The sequence below is a fragment of the Ptychodera flava genome, chromosome 7, assembly GCF_041260155.1.
Source record: "Ptychodera flava strain L36383 chromosome 7, AS_Pfla_20210202, whole genome shotgun sequence".
NCBI lineage: Eukaryota > Metazoa > Hemichordata > Enteropneusta > Ptychoderidae > Ptychodera > Ptychodera flava.
Genome location: NC_091934.1, coordinates 10,440,097 through 10,462,910, shown reverse-complemented (window position 1 = coordinate 10,462,910; position 22,814 = coordinate 10,440,097). Strand labels below are relative to the sequence as shown.

The 22,814-nt window shown below is 38.4% G+C and overlaps 1 protein-coding gene across 1 annotated transcript in view; it reads right to left on the bottom strand.

The window, feature by feature from the left end:
• Positions 1–2,788: 2,788 nt before the first annotated feature.
• LOC139136751 (von Willebrand factor A domain-containing protein 5B1-like) overlaps positions 2,789–22,814 on the bottom strand; it is a 51,829-nt gene continuing 31,803 nt past the window's right edge. Inside the window, exons 5-11 of the mRNA XM_070704566.1 lie at positions 9,222–9,519; positions 8,660–8,796; positions 7,844–8,378; positions 6,495–6,652; positions 5,791–5,929; positions 4,468–4,572; positions 2,789–4,160 (exon numbers count right to left, since the gene is read on the bottom strand). Of these exons, the coding sequence (XP_070560667.1) occupies positions 2,899–4,160; positions 4,468–4,572; positions 5,791–5,929; positions 6,495–6,652; positions 7,844–8,378; positions 8,660–8,796; positions 9,222–9,519 (2,634 nt within the window). The 3' untranslated portion in view covers positions 2,789–2,898. The remainder of the gene's footprint in view (positions 4,161–4,467; positions 4,573–5,790; positions 5,930–6,494; positions 6,653–7,843; positions 8,379–8,659; positions 8,797–9,221; positions 9,520–22,814) is intronic.

The following is a 22,814-nucleotide window of genomic DNA, read 5'->3' as shown; positions in this document are numbered from 1 at the left end:
CAGGATGTGATCAGTGGATACCTGCATATCAGAAAAGGGTAGCTATCATCTAAAGCCGAGTTGATCTCAGAAACACTATTTTAAATCTTTTATCGGATTAAGATTTTATCACAAAAATACAACCCTATAGGTTATACGTTCATATACCATCGAGCACCATTAAACGTTCAAATGCAGACGCAATGGCTTCACTATATTCAGTGAGTAAAAACGCGTGTTTATTTCAGTTTGGAAAAAACTGCTTTGAAAGCTTTGTCGGTTGCATGATGTTGTTGAATACTGCACATGAGAAGTCGAACACGTAATTTGATCCACTGTAATCCTTCATCTAAACTTTCCCACTGATATCTTATGGTTACACATATGTCCTACCCTAAAAGATGGACGCAATACACGCTGATTTCTTGGACATAAGGTATAGAGGACCACAAATCAATATAAACACTCAAGTAAGTTAATGCATCATTGAGTGCTTGTACCCATCAAGCCAAAAAGTAAGAAAATGATCAATAATCTTTAAAAACCACCAGATTTGATTGATATTTGGCCTAATTATTGAAATTATTAAATTCTTTAAAAAAATGTCTGTCTTAATCTTGACGAGTTGAGTCACGTGACCAAATCTGATATTTTCCCGCCAAAATTTACGTCTTTATTAATTTTAATATTCTAACCGTAACCCGTTAAATTTTCTTGATTTTCTCTGCACTTGTGGAAGCAACATCTATCATATTCTTTCAAAAATACATGGCACTCATGAAACTCTATCTATACTTCTTTCTGATATTCAAAACATTCATGTAAAACGTTAAAAATATTGTATTTATTGTTTTTTGTGAAGAAATATTATCCAAAATTCAATAATTTTGCATCTGCCAGTAATTTTAACACAAGTTTCTATCCCATTTTTCATTAATTGGTCATAATATTTTAAATATTTTGATGTTTAGCGGTTGGAATGTTCAGTTATTTGCAATATACAATTTTGGCGGGAAAATAACAGATTTTGGTCACGTGACCTGATTTAGGTAATATATCATGATAAATTTCAACTTAATCAACTGCGAAACATATTTTTGGCAATTTTCACAATTTTCTGACCAGGTCTGATTAAAAAGTATGTTCAAACTGATTTTACATGTAAGTAAGCCTATGCCCATGCATTAACATACCTGAGCAGTCATTATCATTATCATTAAAATTTCACCGCCACATTGTTTGCATGGTGTTAAATATTATAGTTTGTTTCAAAATATCAGATACCGTTCTTAAAGAAGATGTCTGAATTATTTTTGACGTTCATGTGGAAAATTAATGCTCTAAACCATCAAATCTTTCAGTAGTATTGTTCCACACACGATGGTTGGTATTGTGTACAATGAAATAAGGGTAGAGCGATTCTTCTCACCATTGAGAGGATAAGCTAAGCAAAGTTTACAACGGAATTCCGATGAATAGCTCTCAAGTGTTACATGAATGAGTTTACACACAGATTAAATAGCAGGTAAAATATGTTCAGAAATATATTAGAAAGGACAAAAACTATAATGTAAATTGCAAAATGTACCATAAATTGTGTACTGAAATATAGGGTAAAGGTGTAAAAGACACAATCACTGTAAAATTACTCAATCATTTCATTAACTGTTCACGTGGTAAATTTTAATATGAAACTGACTATTAAATGAGATTGATTGAAAATCATACTTATCTTTTCAGATAAAGTTCATTCTTTTTATTCCCAAATCCCCCATCGTGAAAAAATCTTCTAGTGTTCCTCTATTTAATGGATTTCAAAATAATAAAAGTATTTGAGAAATGTGTGTGTAAACGTCATGCACCAGGCAAAAACGAAGATTAAACGATTATTCATAAAATCTTGTGAATAAGTAGTATTAAATGATGTAGAAGTTCAATCTTAGGAACAAACACAGGTATAATTATATCTTTTAGATCTTAATAGCAAAGTTGCAATAATAACTATCAAACACATATTGCTCACAATACTTGTATTTTTTGTGATACATTTACAGTCATTAACCGTTCAACAGTAGATTTGCTTTTCCAAGTTTTACTAAACTATTGCTAGGCTGTATTACATTGCGTACTCACCAGTTGCTGCACCTTTTAAAATAAACATAAAATACATAATCAGTATTGAAAAAATATTAATTGTAAATGACAAATTTTGTACAAAACATTACATGTCAACTATCACAAAGTAAACATTATTTCATCGTTCTTGGTTGTGCCACATAGCCTGTATGGGCAAATGATATGTTTAGAAGTGCTGAGAACATCCATCTTTTACAAAAAACTCTGAGAATTGTCAAACACATACCCTTGGGGCTTTGTTTATGTGATTCTGTAGAAAGAGCGACACCAGTCCTTGACCTTGTTGTTCAGCTCAGTTAGGATGCATTAGGTAAGCATACCTAAATATCTCCTCAACCGTCTAAATTGGCTAGAACCAAAACACTATAAAATCTAATGTCTACACCAAGATAAAGGGTGAGTCAAGTGGCTTTAACGGATATTTCTTCCTTTACAAAACAGCGAACTTAAATGGATTGACAAGAGCAAGTATTATAAGACGCTGATTAAATTTAACGTTTAATAAAAAGACCTAATACTAAAATGGTGTGATTTTACTTGTTTTAGATCAATATGAACTGGTAATGATACAGAACACGGAATTCTACCGACACGGACATTTGTAAAACTGACGTTTGTGTAGAATGATCACATTGGAAAGCAAATTGCGTATCACGAGAAATTTGTTCAGACAATGATTCAGTGGATTGAAAACTAGATTGCATTGGAAACTATGGTTTTAAATCGAGCCAGCGAGGTATACATGTATTAGGCTAGGGAGTTAGTAATTTGGTGATTACGTCATCAGTTTGCCACACTCTCTTGTCTTTGTAATTTCGGTCTGTTCAGAAGCACCAGAACTTGGGAAGCTGCCGCTTTTAGACCGGGTAAATCAAAGCCGTTCGGGAGGTGTTGCTCCGCCAGCCAGCGATCAGCTTTGGCGGCCATAAGCTCCCACTCTTCGAAGAAGTTGGAACATTTGTGTTCCAGCCATGACAGCGCCAGTGTAGTCGCCCAAAGTTGATTCGTCTCTTCATCCTCGATGCGGAATATGGGCAGTTCATAATCGGGAGGTGACGTTGGTGAAAACACGCTGTCGGAGAACACAGATATGTCTTCGTCGGTTGTGGAGAAACGACACGGAAAGTGGTGCAACGCTCGTCGTCTCGTCGGGAACGTGAAAACTTCAGTGATGTTTCCCGAACGACCTTTATAACCTTTCTGAGATCTGTCGAATGATTCTTGACTCTGCATTGACTGATACGATTCCTTTGACGACTTACTCGAACTGAATTTTTTCCTTTTCAAGCTGTTTGACATCGGCTGCAAAGTACTTGAAATATCTCTTTTGAAATCTTTCTGTTTTGTTGAGTTGTCAACGCTACACTGTCTCTCCGTGCTGCAGTTTCTACTCAGTACTGGTACCGGGAACGAAATCTCACCGTCAGCCTCCTCCATGCTGCATTGCCTCTCGGTGCTGCAGTTTCGACTGAGTACCGGTACAGGGACGGTTATTTCTCCATCCCACGGTGGGGGCGTGCTGTCCTGTCTCTGTAAATTCTCTTCATGCTCCTCAGTAGTTGGCTCGTCGTCGGAGATTCGTTCTTGTCGACGCAGCACCCCGACGTTACTACTGCCGCTTCCCCGATCGTCAAAGTCCAACTCCTCCCCACTGTCGGCTATGTCGACATCTTCCGACAAATCTTCAACCATAATCTGGATCTCCTGGCCACAAGTACACGCAGGAGGGCGCATGTTGCATAGTGGAGAGGAGCGTTTCAAACTTTCCAGCGGTAGGTCTATGGCATCTGCCATTTTCTGATTCAGGTGCCAGGCTCCACATGCTAATTGTAAATCAACTAATGAAAACAGCTCTACCATCTCTGTACTTAACGTTCTGTCCGGTATAAAAGCTTTATAGATTGGCTGTTTTGATGGAGAGTTACCGAACCTAGCACGCATCAATTTTGCTCCTATTATGCTCGCCTTCTTTTTTAACGACGCTGACCTTGTTAAACCAGTATGCCCTCCTGTAGACGGATTTGTATTAAGAGAATACTGACGGTCTGAAAATGAGAAAAAGTGTTTTGTCACGTGAGGGGCTTTTAATAGTGTGAAGTAAGGCATTCTGTTCCGGAGAAGAAACAACATATATCGACAACACTAGTTTGCTACTCAGCACTTTATGTGTTCATAAATAGTTGCGTCCATAAAATGTTGCCCTGGAGCATTTTGACAAATCAATTCGCCAAGAATTTTAACATGAAACCTCGTCATCAGCAGAAGAGTGAGCAGTGTGTTTGATTTTCAAGACACAAAGTTTCCATTTATCAACAGTCAAGTTCACTTGTGAGCAGTATGCGACAGGGATACCTGAGTCTGAAATACGAAGATAGCCTGGCGTCGGACTGGTGGGTTCCATGTACTCTTCTACTGGGTATGAACCAAGCGCATAATTCATCATTGGATCCAAGTACCCTGTCCAATTCAAAATTGGAGAGAGAAAAGTCAGGAGGAAATTCATAAGGAAACATTATGGAAGGTATAGCAATAGTCACACCACGATGTTTCAGTATTCATCATATAAAGCACACTAGGGCATATCATGGCATCAAAATATTACATGCTACACAAAACATGACAAAGCTTTGATTTAAAATTGAGTATTCAAGCTGATACTCTCTATGTATTCCTTGTAATTCATATTTGATGTGTCGATAGCGCAATACAATAATCAAGACACAGTGAAATAAATCAATGCTTTCATAGCTTTTTGCAACCGTTATGTAATCAGTTGTTAGAGTCTGAATCTGCACTTATCAGTTACAATAATGCACTTATTAAATACACTAGCCATTGGCCATCGACTTAATTTTTTTCCTCTGTTTAGAAAACATATACTTTGATTCAATGTCATGAAAATTACCATTAACTTAGGTATAGAATGCGCCACAGGGACAGATATTCGGACTCTCAAATTTTTACAATTATTCTTTTCTGATCTACCACTTTTTTGTTTATTTTAAACTTTATTATTTTAATTTCTCTTTAAGAAACAAAAACCTCTCACCGTCTTAGTTTTTCCCCAATAGATAACACAGGGATGTGATCGTTTTAAATTTCAAATATCGGTAAATGTTAGGTTATTTGTTTTTTTAGTTCAAAATTTTGCAAGGTGACCTCCGATTTTTATTCTTGATTTGGTGAAAGAGTGGTTGAAAGGTTCACTGAGGAAAGTTTGAGCAAAAGTTTTAGTTCACTCGCATACTAACTTAAAGACAATACCAAGGTTTAAAGCGATCATCAAAAGTTATTACAGTTTTTGCCCCTGCAGAAAGGTGATTGACATGCGCATATCAGTGCACAGAAAGGTGATTGACATGCGCATATCAGTGCACAGTCGCTAACCCGGTGGGTAGGTCACCAAGGTGACATTAGAACCCTATAAACGATGTCATCTTAAAACTACACAATAATCATGAATGATGTCCATGTTTTCTATCTGTGCACTCAATCAACTCATAAATTTCCAAACTCGGAAGGCAAATCCACTGTTTATGTTTCAAATGATGGCTTCCCCAAAGGGATAGGGCCGTCAATACGTCTGGGCTGAGCATTGCATAACGTGACTGCTTTCGTCCAAGTAAATAAAAGGCAATTGAATCTAAGGCATATTAGAAAAGTTAGTAATTTTACCAGGCGACAGATAGGAGTCTTCATCGTTATCATTAAATGAGCTTTCTGGTCGTCTGCCCAGACCCGTTGTATAACCACTGCGTCGATACGAACTGCGTCGAAACTTTGGCGTCTGGTTTCGTCGATTTATTGGTTGAACCTAAAGGCGACGACGAGGAATGTTCAGTTTGTTACACGAAGTCTACCACAGGTACGATTCTTCAATGTCATTCTTTTCATCGAAGCATTAAGAATGTGTACTTAATGACAACATGAAACAAAAGTATTAAACGAAACGATTTTAAAACTGACAATTTTGTCCCTTTAATCTTTACTTTTTCATGTCAGGTATTGGCGTTGGTCTCCTCTTTGAAATCCAGATCTGTGAATAGGATGCTCTAATTGAACGTGCATGCAGGTGAACAAAAACAAACAATGAATGAATACATATATATACATACAGGTATACATACATAGACAATAAACTAATTCATAAATAAAGTTGATATTGCTTGTTGATTATTCATCATTTTCACCACCATGCTACGATTTTATTTGTTCATTGATTTATCTATCTGTATTTTTTAAAGTAAATTAAAATTTATAGAAACTGTTACTGGTCATCACTCAGTTGCCTATTTTACCTCATTGGTGTGCAAAGTCAACAAACGTTATCCGATATCTCTAATGACGTTACATGGCTCACGGAAGTTGGACCTACCTACCTGTATGTAAGTGGGCTGTTCCTCATTAGTATCTTGATTGACGGTCACGAAGGTAGAATATCTGGAAACCACGCCACTAGCGAGACTCACATCAATAATCTTTTCTCTGTGTTTGGAGACTTCATCCGGGCTTATCTCACCACTGACGCTGGCGTTATCTGAAATTTACAATCTGAATCATAACATACTGAACACAGTGATAACAACAAGACTACACCGTCATTTGGATATACCAAAATAAGCTTTGTGTTTTATGGCAGTAATAAACATCATAATTATGAAACGTATAGAGGTCACCTTGGCGACATTACTCGGTCATATTGTTAATCATGCGATAGGTTCTTGAGGTACTTTCAGTTTTGTTTATATAGCAAATACGGTCATAATGTGTACATTCAATTATTTAGGTCATGGTGTATACAGGTCGATAACGTATACATTACAAAGCCAGCTTGTTTCTGTAACGAATTTCCCTAAACATTCAATCTACTGTAAGCAGTAAAAGGAACGAATTTGCACATTTTAATTTCATATGACCATTTTTATGGTCGATGGTTTTATTGTACTGAAATATAATATGATTAACTGATGCCACGCACGCCATGTACGACGTGGGTTGAATGAATCGAATTCTGCGAATTTCATTCCGGCATTTATCAGATATTCATTGGCATAGCAACCTTTTGGTAGATACATTGTTCTCGATTCTCCTCAGTCACGGTATTGCAATGCTTCTCTTATTGTATGGTACAGCGTTGTATGAAATTTTAATTTATGACCTATATTCTAAAGTTTCCTTTTTCCTTTGCAGAGCGATCAGTTTGTATGAAATATTAAAATGCTATATTCAAATGACAAAAAAACCCCATAAAATCCATTTGCAATCTGGTGGAGATAGTGGGTTTTCACATAACTACGCCGATAACCTACGAAACACTGACATCACCATATAAGTCAACTTGAAGAAATAAAAAGATGGTTTCTTTCTGCTTTGTGACATTTAACGTAAGACATCTCTCTCTCTCTCCCTCTCTCCCTCTCTCTCTCTATGTCTCTGTCTCTCTCTCTCTCTGCAAAACGTTTCTCTTTCTTTTAACTTTTCATGCGTATATAGAAAAAACAGCTACTTTTTATACGATATTACGGATCACTTAGCTTGTGTGTTAGCTGTTTGTCGGCAGCCATGATTACTTAGGATTTTTCATCTTTTTGCTTGACAACACACTCAGGGAGTAAGGTAAGGTAAAAACGACAAAGCTCAAAACAAACGGAAAAGGGAAAGAAGACTCGGTGCGCACGTCTCGAAGTCATGCACGCGATGACCAGAAATCTAACCTTTTTAGCCTTACCTCCTCTTGCCATTTTGTAGTATACGCTTTGATAATGTTGTATTAAGGACTTGGCTGCAAGTCTGTGTACTGTGTCGTCCCAGAATTCATCGGTGTTTGCGGGTCTTACGATGCCATCCATAACGGTAGAAAGATCAAAATATATCTGGCAATGAAATGGACGGCCACAGAAGAGGCCCCTCAGGACGGCAACGCCCTCGTTACTACCTTCCTTCAGTGGTAAGAACCCATCCTCGTCCCAGGAGAATCGGAAGAAGCTGTCTGATGTACTCGAGCCTAATCCGAGCTGCATGTAATGATCCCATTCTGATGAGAATGGCGCGAGGACAATGTCGCTGATCTTTCGTCTTGGTCCTGTATCTGTCATTCTCTCGCGATACTTGGCTCTTCGTTCTTCCTTTCTGGCCGCTTTGGCCTTCTGTTCTTCGGCAATACTGTCGAGTAGTTTCCGAAGAAGGGCCGAATCAAAAGCAGTTTCGGGGTTAGACAGGGCTCTACCATTGCGGGATATGATGTCAAAGTAACGCTGTTGGACCTGTTTGACAGAATAAATACAATAAAATTGTTATACACTCAAGGTTGTCGTATCTTTATTTCGTTGATAGTTCGAAAAAGGGGCATAAATTGGGCACTATCCTGCCAGCAAGTACGTTTGTATTGAATATTATACGCTACGGAAACGACTTAAAATTGTCACCATGCCTGCAGGCGAGAAGGTCTTTCCCATAAATCTCTGCGGTAAAGCCATAAGATCTTCCCTGCCTGACACTCAAAATGCAGCAGTTCATGGTTTGTTCGACCTTTCCACATACAAACCTGCTCGTCGCCGATGCCCTCATCACTACTCTTCGTATCTGCATCTTCTTCCCGGGAGAGTTTCTGTCGTAGCGCCACCAACGCACTGCTGTCAAGGTGTTTGCCGTGTACGTGCTTCGGCTCCTCCAGAGTATTACCTTGAGAGAGCGTACACCATTACTAAGCAACATACAGTAATCCCAATCATAGCCTTTAACCTAACCTATGCATGTTGCTGTGCTAGTATTACACACAACAAAAGATTTGAAAGAGGAAAGCCGTAATTGAAACCGGAGAAGTAGCCCAATTTGAACACGTCCATAGACATGTTTCATAGATTTACTATAGTTTGCTAGCTGTATCACATAACGCGAAATACTTAAATCCCGTTATTCGCTGGGTCAACAACCTGCCACGATTAATCAGTGGGGATAGTTTAACCCTTGTGATGTAAGCTTTGGTAGCAGTGACGTATATGGATGTTCTGGACTGGTTATAAATGACATGTCACGGACTGTCAAATCGCAAACTACACATACTAAAATTTCTTTGAAAGACCGTCAAAGATAAAAATAAAGCTTACTGGTAATATTGCTGTCTTCAACACTACTATTCCTGTCTTTAGAGGGCGTTCTAGACCTTTCTTCCAAAGGGTTTTTTCTACAACTGTTTTCCACGGCCTCATTTTCTGCATTTTCGGTGTTCTTTCTTTTCAAGACCTTAGTGTCGTACAAAACACCATACACAACAAGTCTTTCACCGGGCGTCAGGATTTGCAGATCGTAAGGCGTTTCCAGAACTTCAAGGCCAGTAGGCAATGACCAGCTGATGGACACGTCACTCACAAATGGCTGAAGTGCCCTCTTAAGTGAAATCATCACCTGCAGTATGAATCCATAACAAGAAGCTGTGAAGGGATTACTCAAGATATGACATTTCCAACCACAGTCCCCCTAACCATCTCACCAAGGTCTAGCCCAAGGCAGAACAACCTTTACCAGCTTACGTACCTTTTTCCGTGGATGGGCAGAACGTTTCTTATGAGTATAGTAATCTTCAATCTGTTATATCATGAGACGGTATCACAGTTTGAAGACCATTTTTATTTCATGGTATAGAGCTGACTATGCATTTCGCTTGTTTATACAGAGATTTCCTACTTTCTAGACATAAAATATAAAACTGCGCATGATAAGCGGATAAGACAATATCTCCGCGCATTCAATCCTTCTTTATATGGTCAGAAGTGCTGTCCAAGCTTCACGTTGGTATGGCAACAGCGTCATTGTGTCTGAAACACGCTTTCGGCTTTCAGCAAGTGTTTATGCAACCAATCGAGTTGTCACCAGGGAAACGATTGAAAACTGAAAAAGAAAGTCCTCCAAGACTAATCTAAAGCCAGTAGTATGCCCTTTCAAAGATAGCACCGTTTATATTTTATGGTATATGCCAAAATATAGGAGATAATAGATTATAGAATTGTTTTACTCTCTCGACAGAAAAATCATATGATCATCTTTCACCTTTGACCTCGACACTGATGAAAGCTGATTTTGTTTTGTTAAATGAAATTATTGTATCTTTATAAGTGTCTACCAAGGCCGTAATATTCCAGACAGTGGAGCTAACACACAAAACGTGTACTGACGACACAGCGAATCATTGTAGGACACGTAATGCACACACAGCTCATCACTATCATCCGATTTTATGACTCCGCTGTCTATTTCTGAAAGTCCATATGAGGCAGACCCATTAGCGCTAATCCTTTGTCGTGGTGCGCAGGCAGTTCAAATGAGATTGTACCGCTACTATTTACCATTTGAAGGTAATAATTGCCAAAGTAGCCGTTCATCATTTGTGTTTTACGAGTCATGTAAAATCGTGTTTGAATCAGACTTTGGAATGGGCAACTTTGGAGTCATCTATCATGCATTCAGGTCACGACATGAAACAAACAATGCCGAACTTAATCCGAAACAGCAATTACTACCATGTTAGTATAGTGCATGATATACAGAAGACGAACGAGAGAGATACACTAAAGATTTGAATTAAAATGGCGCACATTGAAAGTCAATGTATGCTTCCACAAAGTGTCCTTATTTGAAGCGCGCCTCTGTGAAGATTCCGAAGCCGATACCCAAAGCGAGATCCCTAACATGGCTTTAAATGTTTTAATTTGTCAAAAGTCAACTTTCTTGATCACAAGTTAATGATAGCGATGCCACCCTCGTCAAAATTATCTTAGTTCACTTATTCAAACATTTCCTATAAACCATTTAAATTACTAACACTTTTTTCTCAATTTCCCAAAATATTGTTATTTGTCATTCTTTTTGTCATCTGATCAAATAAATATGCAGCAACTTTTCAACTATAAATATGTACTTTGCACTAGGGATGACGAAAGTCGTGTACCTCTTTAATGGTCAAGGGTTTAATCATGTTACCCTATTTGATCTTTCAATTGGCTCTGATTGGATATCGTATCCAGAGAAGGCCGTTTGTATAAAAAGGCATCGCATCTGTGACTCTAGGTATGTTGGATAGAATCGTAGAGTTTTCCTGTTTTTATGACGTTGTAACGCACATCTTGAAAACTACACGTATGCGATAAATTTCATTGCCAAGCGTATAACAGTGGACAATAGAAACTACGACTATTAAACTAAGAAATATGTTAAAATTTTGAGGTGTAGCATTTTCGCTTCGTACGTCTTGAAACATCGAGAATTTTGCTCTGACCCGAACTGTACATGGTAGTTAGCTTTGTGAGAGCAGAAAGACAGCCATAGGTGTGTAACTACATCTGTATGCGTATCCCTGCACATCAACATCGCAAAGTTTATTAAAATTGCCATGGTCGCATTCACAGTAAATACATTTTCGGTCGTCGGCAAACATCAAGCAATAGACGCCGCGCCAAGATAACAAGATGAAATATTATGTTATCTCGCTCGCATTTTATGCATTACCTCTGAGGTGCCATATAAAAGTGTACAATGATACTTGCAAACCATCTTGATGGCGATGTTTGTTCGACAGCATGACCTGGATCGTCGCGACCCCACAACCAACTTGAATATCCGTAAAGGTGTTTGCTATCATTGATTTTTCACGAAGGAAGTATTTATATCAAAGTGATTCATGAAACATTTGAATCATAATTCAGTTATTAGTCTGTGAAAATGTGACCACGCTAAAGTCAGTTCTTTTTAAAGAGTGTGATAAGACCTATAAATAAGGTGTTGAAAAGTGACCGTAAAGTGGATAACGACCATCGCGTTCACATGTACTTGCAAAGCAAGGCGGAAGGTCAGTATTGTACGGTGGCCCAAAACTACCTGTTCTCCGCATTCAAAGTCTGCGTCGCAATCAAATGCTTTTCTCTCACATATGTCTCTGCATTCAAGTCTGCGTCGCAATCAATTGTTTTTCTCTCACATATGTCTCCGCATTCAAAGTCTGCGTCGCAATCAAATGTTTTTCTCTCACATAAGTTATGTCTCCGCATTCAAAGTCTGCGTCGCAATCAATTGTTTTTCTCTCACGTATGTCTCCGCATTCAAAGTCTGCGTCGCAATCAATGTTTTTCTCTCACATATGTCTCCGCATTCAAAGTCTGCCTCGCAATCAAATATTTTTCTCTCACCATATGTCTCCGCATTCAAAGTCTGCGTCGCAATCAAATGTTTTTCTCTCACATATGTCTCCGCATTCAAAGTCTGCGTCGCAATCAAATGTTTTTCTCTCACACGTCTCCGCATTCAAAGTCTGCGTCGCAATCAAATGTTTTTCTCTCACATATATCTCCGCATTCAAAGTCTGCGTCGCAATCAATGTTTTTCTCTCACATATGTCTCCGCATTCAAAGTCTGCGTCGCATTCAATTGTTTTTCTCTCACATATGTCTCCGCATTCAAAGTCTGCGTCGCAATCAAATGTTTTTCTCTCACATAAGCTTATGTCTCCGCATTCAAAGTCTGCGTCGCAATCAAATGTTTTTCTCTCACATATGTCTCCGCATTCCAAGTCTGCGTCGCATTCAATTGTTTTTCTCTCACATATGTCTCCGAGGTATGCCTCAGTGTACGTTATTCCGCGAAGCATATTTCTATCGAACAGCGCTCTCAGACGGTCGCTATTGACAACGACGAACATTGTATCAAGTTATTTTCAATAGATTATCGATCGAAAATTTGTTGGGACGCCGCTTGTGCTGGGCGCCCGTGTGTTGAGGTCACGTCATAAACATTTCCACAATAACCCATATATTGACTTGTACACTTAAATATCAACATTGAAGGTATCCGTTGGTTTCCTGTACTGAAATTAAATCGACGACAATTTTTTTAGTTTTGGTGATACTTTTACGTACGTTTCGGCACATTTTGGCGCACCTCGGCGTAGTTTGGCGCCATTGTGAACGGGGGACTACACGCGAGTGAGCGAGACAACAATGTATCAATTTCGGACAAAAGGATATCGATCGATAACGTTCACTGCACGATTACAGTGGAGACTCTACGCCCGTTCGCCTCTGTTCTGTGTTATTCTTGCAGTTTACTGGGATTTTCATAGTTAATATTCGCCAAAATTTGGTATAAATTACAACAACCTGACTGGTATTTGGTCTGTATAATTTAAGAGATGCTAACCGATTAAAATGGGTCAATATTAGACCCTGATTCTGCTATATGCAAACGCTGTAAGATCGCCATTTTATTGAGGGCAGGAGCAAAAATTCAGCGATCGGAAAAATAAAATGCAACTAAAACAAGTTTCGTCGAGAAATTCAAAAAACTAAACGACAGAAATTTTGTATATATATCAAGTAAACACCGTGCCACTTTTCACTATAATTGGTTCAGAATTGAGAAATTTGAACGAGCGATAGTTGTACGGTCTGTTCTGTACATTAAACGCAATTGTTTTCTATGGGAAATCGAGCAGAGTAGACACATCGTAAAATGAAAAATACATCTGAAAAAAACCGTTGGTTTAACTTTTTCATTTCGCTGTTATTTTTTATAATATTTGGTATGACACATATCATGAAGGGTAACTAAAACTCTATGGTTTTATTTTTTTTAGTTTCCCTCTTTTTTTATGAAATGACGAGTTGAAGATCGTTTTGCTGTTGACTGTGTTTTTACTTGATTTTGCATATGTCTCTTATCGCTTACGTATTTTTGGAATTCCCTTGTGAAATTCTTCCCAAAATATTATAATTGTAAAGGCAGCATATACGGGAAATAGGACCTGTTGCTCTTTCATTAATATTTAGATGTGCAGCAAGGAAATACGGCGAAATTTTCAACATGACGCGGGAGGTGAAATTGACTCTCCGAACGCGCACTCCACGTATGTGTGGCAAAAATTCGGGACGCTATATACCGTACAAAATGGGGCGCCTTTGGGCCGTAGTGCACTACGGCCCAAATTTTGTACGGTAATTTTGTACGGTATATAGCGTCCCGAATTTTTGCCACACATACGTGGAGTGCGCGTTCGGAGAGTCAATTTCACCTCCCGCGTCATGTTGAAAATTTCGCCGTATTTCCTTGCTGCACATCTAAATATTAATGAAGAGCAACAGGTCCTATTTCCCGTATATGCTGCCTTTACAATTATAATATTTTGGGAAGAATTTCACAAGGGAATTCCAAAAATACGTAAGCGATAAGAGACATATGCAAAATCAAGTAAAAACACAGTCAACAGCAAAACGATCTTCAACTCGTCATTTCATAAAAAAAGAGGGAAACTAAAAAAATAAAACCATAGAGTTTTAGTTACCCTTCATGATATGTGTCATACCAAATATTATAAAAAATAACAGCGAAATGAAAAAGTTAAACCAACGGTTTTTTTCAGATGTATTTTTCATTTTACGATGTGTCTACTCTGCTCGATTTCCCATAGAAAACAATTGCGTTTAATGTACAGAACAGACCGTACAACTATCGCTCGTTCAAATTTCTCAATTCTGAACCAATTATAGTGAAAAGTGGCACGGTGTTTCCTTGATATATATACAAAATTTCTGTCGTTTTAGTTTTTTGAATTTCTCGACGAAACTTGTTTTAGTTGCATTTTATTTTTCCGATCGCTGAATTTTTGCTCCTGCCCTCAATAAAATGGCGATCTTACAGCGTTTGCATATGCAGAATCAGGGTCTAATATTGACCCATTTTAATCGGTTAGCGTCTCTTAAATTATACAGACCAAATACCAGTCAGGTTGTTGTAATTTATACCAAATTTTGGCGAATATTAACTATGAAAATCCCAGTAAACTGCAAGAATAACACAGAACAGAGGCGAACGGGCGTAGAGTCTCCACTGTAATCGTGCAGTGAACGTTATCGATCGATATCCTTTTGTCCGAAATTGATACATTGTTGTCTCGCTCACTCGCGTGTAGTCCCCCCCGTTCACAATGGCGCCAAACTACGCCGAGGTGCGCCAAAATGTGCCGAAACGTACGTAAAAGTATCACCAAAACTAAAAAAATTGTCGTCGATTTAATTTCAGTACAGGAAACCAACGGATACCTTCAATGTTGATATTTAAGTGTATAAGTCAATATATGGGTTATTGTGGAAATGTTTATGACGTGACCTCAACACACGAGCGCCGGCCCGTCCCAACAAATTTTCGATCGATAATCTATTGAAAATAACTTGATACAATGTTCGTCGTTGTCAATAGCGACCGTCTGAGAGCGCTGTTCGATAGAAATTATGCTTCGCGGAATAACGTACACTGAGGCATACCTCGGAGACATATGTGAGAGAAAAACAATTGAATGCGACGCAGACTTGGAATGCGGAGACATATGTGAGAGAAAAACATTTGATTGCGACGCAGACTTTGAATGCGGAGACATATGTGAGAGAAAAACATTTGATTGCGACGCAGACTTTGAATGCGGAGACATAAGCTTATGTGAGAGAAAAACATTTGATTGCGACGCAGACTTTGAATGCGGAGACATATGTGAGAGAAAAACAATTGAATGCGACGCAGACTTTGAATGCGGAGACATATGTGAGAGAAAAACATTTGATTGCGACGCAGACTTTGAATGCGGAGATATATGTGAGAGAAAAACATTTGATTGCGACGCAGACTTTGAATGCGGAGATATATGTGAGAGAAAAACATTTGATTGCGACGCAGACTTTGAATGCGGAGACGTGTGAGAGAAAAAATTTGATTGCGACGCAGACTTTGAATGCGGAGACATATGTGAGAGAAAAACATTGATTGCGACGCAGACTTTGAATGCGGAGACATATGTGAGAGAAAAATATTTGATTGCGACGCAGACTTTGAATGCGGAGACATATGTGAGAGAAAAACATTTGATTGCGACGCAGACTTTGAATGCGGAGACATATGTGAGAGAAAAACATTGATTGCGACGCAGACTTTGAATGCGGAGACATATGTGAGAGAAAAACAATTGATTGCGACGCAGACTTTGAATGCGGAGACATAAGCTTATGTGAGAGAAAAACATTTGATTGCGACGCAGACTTTGAATGCGGAGACATATGTGAGAGAAAAACAATTGATTGCGACGCAGACTTTGAATGCAGAGACATATGTGAGAAAAACATTTGATTGCGACGCACACTTCGAATGCAGAGACATATGTGTGAGAGAAAAACATTTGATTGCGACGCAGACTTTGAATGCGGAGAACAGGTAGTTTTGGGCCACCGTCAGTATTGTATTATTTGTTTGAATATTGAGTTTCCAGCGAGGTTATAACAAATGAATTATCAATCGACCATACAGGCACATGGATTATATCACTCGGAAGACACGGCGTTTCATATAGCGGCAGAGAAGGGCTTTTGAACGGCGTACGAAGAGCAAAATTGTGCGTGTCATCACTGATAAAGGTATACGGCCGTCACTGAACACACGGTAAAGGAGACTTGTCAGCAACGTTTACTCATGGGAACGTGTATTGCTGTTGTACCATACAGTCATTTGGTGGAGTATCTTGGTGGTCATTCAAGTAACACTCAATTACCATGCACTTTGACTACAGGCGACAGAGCTCCTTTAAATAATGTTGTACTGAACTCATCCTTATAAGTACAAGGTGTCGTCAGAAACAGTCGACGCTTAACAAATGGAATGGTTGTTCCATCACTAATATCTAACAAAAATATTTTTCTGATTTTTTTTGGCAAAAGTTAGGAAAATTAGGACATTTTGTAACTTTGTGATACTTTGTTACAACCAATGAAACCAATGAAACGATGCAAACCAGTAAGCAAACAGCTTGTCAGTGAACCTGTACATGGTTTGTTAAAAAACCATCTTTACTCAAATCTCTCGTCTTTTTCTCCCGGCAGTTTTGTAACAGCACCGACTGATCTATCCGCAAGCGGTATATCAATATACAATTTGTGACCACGTGACAGAAAATCTGGTCCAACACCTGTAATCTCCATGACACCTTTTCTGTTCAAACATTCTCCGCAAAAGGGAATTTTTAATGGGGGAAAGAGTGAATACTCCCCTAAGCTAAATTCGATCACGGATTACAGTAATTTCCGCATCGGAACTGACAATAGCAGACGTTTTTCCAACAGTGAGTGCGATGAGTCGAATCGTAAGCAGAGTAAAGACATGAATAATGACGATAAAGAAATTAATTTTATATTGATCACAAAATTGGCTGGTTGAAGTGTGTACGCCGACACATATGATAGTGTATTACATTTTACATATATAAGCCAAGAAGGAAAACCAGATGTATTTTCAGGTTTTGCATCAGACAGAGGCCAAATATTCACTACGTCGTGATATATCATGACAATCCACGCTCTAAATTTAGGACAGATGTTCTTTATTCTTCATGCACATTGGCCTCGTTCCTCAAATGCACCAATGAACAAACCAACCACCGACTCGGAGTGAATCAATCAATAATATGATGACAGAAATAATGCATTATTAAAAATAAACCCAGAAAAATTGAATCAAATTATGGCATGACGCCAAATGTATTATTCTGTGTTTAATATTTTCTAAGGCTAAGAGTTTAGAACCAACCTTACCAGGAGATTGCTGATAATGGATGAAATTCCTAGCGTTAGTACTGAGTAAGATGTGAATATCATTAAGTTTTGTGCTTGTGCCGATAAGACTAAATAAAGTCGGTTAAATTGTTTAGTAAAGTAGCGCTGGACAAGAAACATTTCATAACAAAATGACCTCCGGTTAGCTGTTTCGAACTTCAATGCAAACCATGCACATGTATGTTTTCTGTACATTGTACATGTTACTAGTTTGGGCCTCATGAGCAAGAGCGTGCCTGTGTAATGGCTCTAGACATAAAAAATGGCATGACGAAATGGTTGCAAAGGCGGCCACATTGTAACGCATTGACAGAGAAAGTGACGTGTGCATGTGTGTCCACTGGGTATTGTCTTTGTGCTAGGTTTGAATGGCATATATTTTATCTAAAATGACTCTAGATTGACGGATGGATGTACCCTCAAATGGACGGATGAAGCCAAATGTACAGGTCCCCTCTCCCGACTTCGCCAGCAGGGACTTATAACCGCAATGGATCTCTACTGATAGTTGCTTTTTAACATGTAGCTGATAACAGAAAATGGAATAACAGAGTAAAAAATTGAACATTCTCCCTAAGACTAATCTAGTATGTGAAGATAGATATACTCAGAGTTGTTTGAAGGGCGCAGCTATAAGTGAATGGCGAACCATAACTTGTAATTCTGGAAACGGATTTTGATTTGCATGCGAAAGACAAAATTTCAAACTATATTCTGTTGACCAATGAGACCTGTTGTAGATCTGATGTAATGTTATCCTTTTTTTATTTCCGTGTTGACGTCATCCCAAATCTGTGTATACCATACATGTAAATGATAACGGAAGCATATCAGCAATATCAGCCATATTAGTTACGGAGCCTCAGAATATACAACGGCCCACTGTTTTGAGTGTCTCTGCGAGTGAAAAACAAAGATTTGGTTTCTTTCAATACAGCCTATTACAACTTTAAAACGGACCCACGCGAAGCGGTGTACCAGAAAGTATTGACACAATTTTGGAATCCGAAGCACATTTTGCTTTGAAGCTTGTAAAAGTGCCAATGAATACGAACTTGTTCTTGTCAGGTTGAAAAGAAATTTGAATGGTTCTGTACTTTCAGTATCAAACGTTTTTGTGTTTCAAGACGTTTTCATGTCACCAAAAATATGTATTGGTACGTCATTTAAATAAGGATTCTTGAGAATATTATATGTCCGTAGCGTCTTTTGGTCAGATGAAGCCGGACCAAACATGTGTAATTTACGTGACGAAATCGTAAGTACCAACTGATGATAGATATTTGAAAGCCCAGAGACAAAACAAAACAGTATTACATAATCTTTGTAGAAGAAGCGCTATAAGAAAATAAATCTGTACGACATGTAATGAGTAGATTGAATGTGGACAAACTGTTGTACGCTGTGGACAGGTTTGTGATTGGAGAGCAGTCAACGGCCTGTACCTTGATGTAAAATGCCATGTCAGGCTCTTCGAGCAGGGTAATAGATATAAAAGCAAGGTGACGTGCATTTCAAAACGACCTCAAAAGTGCATTAGGGCGATATTAATGAGATTTGATAAGGCAATCGGAAGGTGTACCGATGCTATTTCCAGCGTTCCCGCGAGGAATTCACATTTCAAACACATTTACACGCCTTCGGCTGATAAGACTGTCTTCTCAGACCTTGGATTTTTATCAAAACAGAATCATCGAGATGTGTTTTACTCTCTTGACGGATGGGGTACACACTCAGTAATCTTCATCTCAAGTGACGTGTACGTTTTTTTTGTCCTTCGAATCAGGCATTAAACAGGGTATCATGTGACTGGCACGAGTTCCCTTTCTGTGACATCGCCGATCAACGTGAACTATTGCTCAGCCGAACGTATGGCATCAGCTGCAGTCTATGCACGGTATAAATTTGTATGTGGATGCATGTTGTGTGCCAAGTCGGTGTGAAATGACTGAAGTACTCGTCTGTCCTCGGGTGATTTGGCAGGCTCTGACGTAATGTTAGAAAATGCGGCTACTCGCCAGGTTAAACAATTACGCAAAAGCTGTAGAGAGACGTAGGAAGACTGATTATGGATTACTTGGCATACATGGACGATGTTTGAAGGGTGTACCCCGGAAATACAGTAGCGCAAATTTAGATACTTCACTGGGATACATGAGTGTTACGTGTGTGAAAAAATATGCCGTAGAACACGTCTGGACAGGTAAAATGTTGAGCTATCACCATCACTAAGCAACCATGCATTATTTTCCAATTGACTGTGATTACACCCAGTGTGTCACGCTCTCCTTTAAGCAGTTTCCTGCGTCACAAACCATCTTATGTCATTGCATTACGGAACTGTCAAACGCCTAGCGCCGGATGAGAACACACTTCTGACAGCCAATTTTATACGCACGGTGTTTTCACCAAATTACCTTCAGAGAACATTACTCTTTGCCAGGCATCTGGCACAAGCCACTGACAGTGTTAAAAATATTGGTTCTGGCTTGCTCTATAAATCATGATATTAGACGCGGTCAATGTTCAAAACAAAAGTAATTTCATTTCAATAAAATGTCACGGAGGACGAGATTTATAGCTTTCATGAATACTGCGGGGGAAGGATAATAAAATTTCAGAAGACTACCTGTAATGACATTTATATAACCAAGAAATAACCACTATTGTGTGAGCGATGAATTCCTATTACATCCGATGACAAAACAGGATTTCTGGTTCATATCGTTTCTGACTCGGAGGCTAGAATATATGGGGAGTTATGGGGGCCGTGCAGTCCAGATTAAACCATGGATAATGCCTGTATCGGAATAAAGAGCAATATTTGTTTGGGCTGAAGTTTGGAAAGTTCCAGTCATGCGTGAATGGTGATTCGAAATCAGCCCATGTACGGAAAGATAAAACATTCTCATGGGGACATTTGGCAAATTACGACGCCATCACGCCATCCCAGTTCCTAAAACGCACTCAATGCTTATCGTTTCACACGTCACGAACTCATCAAGTTTACGATAACGCGCCAACTTAACCGTGCGAGTATGTCACCCTTTGCACTTTTTTGATATCATCAAGATACTAGCTTCATCAACTATTTTCGTCTCAAAAGAACGAAAGAAGTTTGCACGGCTCTCGATCTCTTTAAATCTCGTGGATACAGTACATCATTACAGCCTTGTCGCGTGGCGCTAGGACAAAAGAAAACGTCACTCTATTAAACTCAGGATGCTCAAAGACGCCGTTTGTTCCCAGGGGTAAATCTTCAACTCTTGCATGCGATAAAACAGTATTTGACACGTATACTGTGTGAATTTGAGAAACTTCATTCCGTATAGAATTTGACTTTCTCAGAACACCAAAGGCACACCAATCACAATCTCGGTAAGCTTCCCCGAGGGGCGTCTTTCCACAATTTGAATTCTTCACGATCTTCACTTTTTTTTTGTTAAATTTACAAGACAGAGTCACGTAAATCTATTTCATATGAATTTTTCTATGGTTGTACGCAATAACAAGAAAACTATTGGGTACGGAGACTACAATTTATGTGATTTATTGCGAAAATGTCAAGATGCGAAATTTAAATCACTTTATTGTTTCCAATCACTCCTAGAATAAATTAAATCGGATTGAAATCCAGGGTAGCTGAAGTAAATTATTAATATTCTTGATCAGAAAGGCATTACTTGGCATTTATAGGTGAAAAGTAGCTAAGAATTTTTCATCGGAGTAAATCACACGAAATAAATGCCTTATTTATTTATATTCATCCATTTATTTATTTATCACGCCCCTTTTAAACCAGGGGATCTATAAAAAAGCACATTAGGTAGAGAAATATAGAGGAAGAAAAAATACTCAAAATATAGTACAAAATAATTCAATATTAAATATAAATATAAATTCCTTTTTAGTTTCTGTAGTTTAAACTATTTTTTTTTTTGAAAATGGTTGTCGGTTTTATGATGAATTGTAATTCTGTGGGATGTGGTGTTTAGATTCATCTTTCCTTTCCTTTCCAGAAAGCTCCATAACCCATCATTGTTCCTTACCAAGATTTCTTCTGTCTATGCCATTAATTTGAATCTTTCAGTTAAGAGTTTCACATTTGAACAGGAAATGAACTGACGTCTCATATTCTTTGCTGAATCATAGACAGGGGCAATTATCTGCTCAGTTTAACTCTTGGTTCTCTCAGTGCTAGTGATAATCCTATAAATGTCTTAGTGCTCCTTCGAAACTCTTTCACATTTCAATACTTTTCCCACCGGAGCTCTAGCAAATATTTCAACAGTCGACTAGGCTGGCCAGGATTTCTCGATGACATTTTGTCTCTAATATATGGTACTTATTATTGAAAGCAATTTATTTTTCATTGCTACATCGAAAGGGTGTTTAATCAATAATTTCAGATCGTCATTATTTTTTATTGACTGATTTTGTCCATTTCAAACACACAACTTCTGGAAACAGTGATCAACCTCTATATGTATATCAAGCAATTGAATAGAAAAATATTTTGCTGACATTTAACTATATCAATACTGGATCATCTTTTTTTAGTATTTAAGTATGCATGATATTAAGTCTACACCTCGTAGATTCCATCAAATGTCACCCGTCAATGTCTACCAGCTTACATGAAATTTGCGGAAAGAGTTCCTTAAGGCCCCAAACTCCCATTTTTTTCAGAGGTAGGATATACAACACCTTTAAGTATGCTAACGCTAAAACTAACTCTAACCCTAATCCTAAACCCCTCCAAAAGTTGAATTGATGTGCTTCTTCCAAGGAAAGTCCACGATTTAAGTGATTTTCAGGTGTAAGGGGGCTTAATGGAACACTTGCCGACTTCGCGCATCAAGCGTACCATTCTGTTCAAATATTCTGTGTCTGCTACCATGAGGATAAACGAAAGTCAATTCTATATAAATGTATGTGCCCATGGTAACCATGAATCGATTTCATTAGAGGAAATGAATAATCAGTTTCCCCTGAGAATGCGTGATTTATTTCTAGGAGAAATATACGTGTTTGTGAAAACTTGAGTTGTCGTCAGCTTAAAATAAC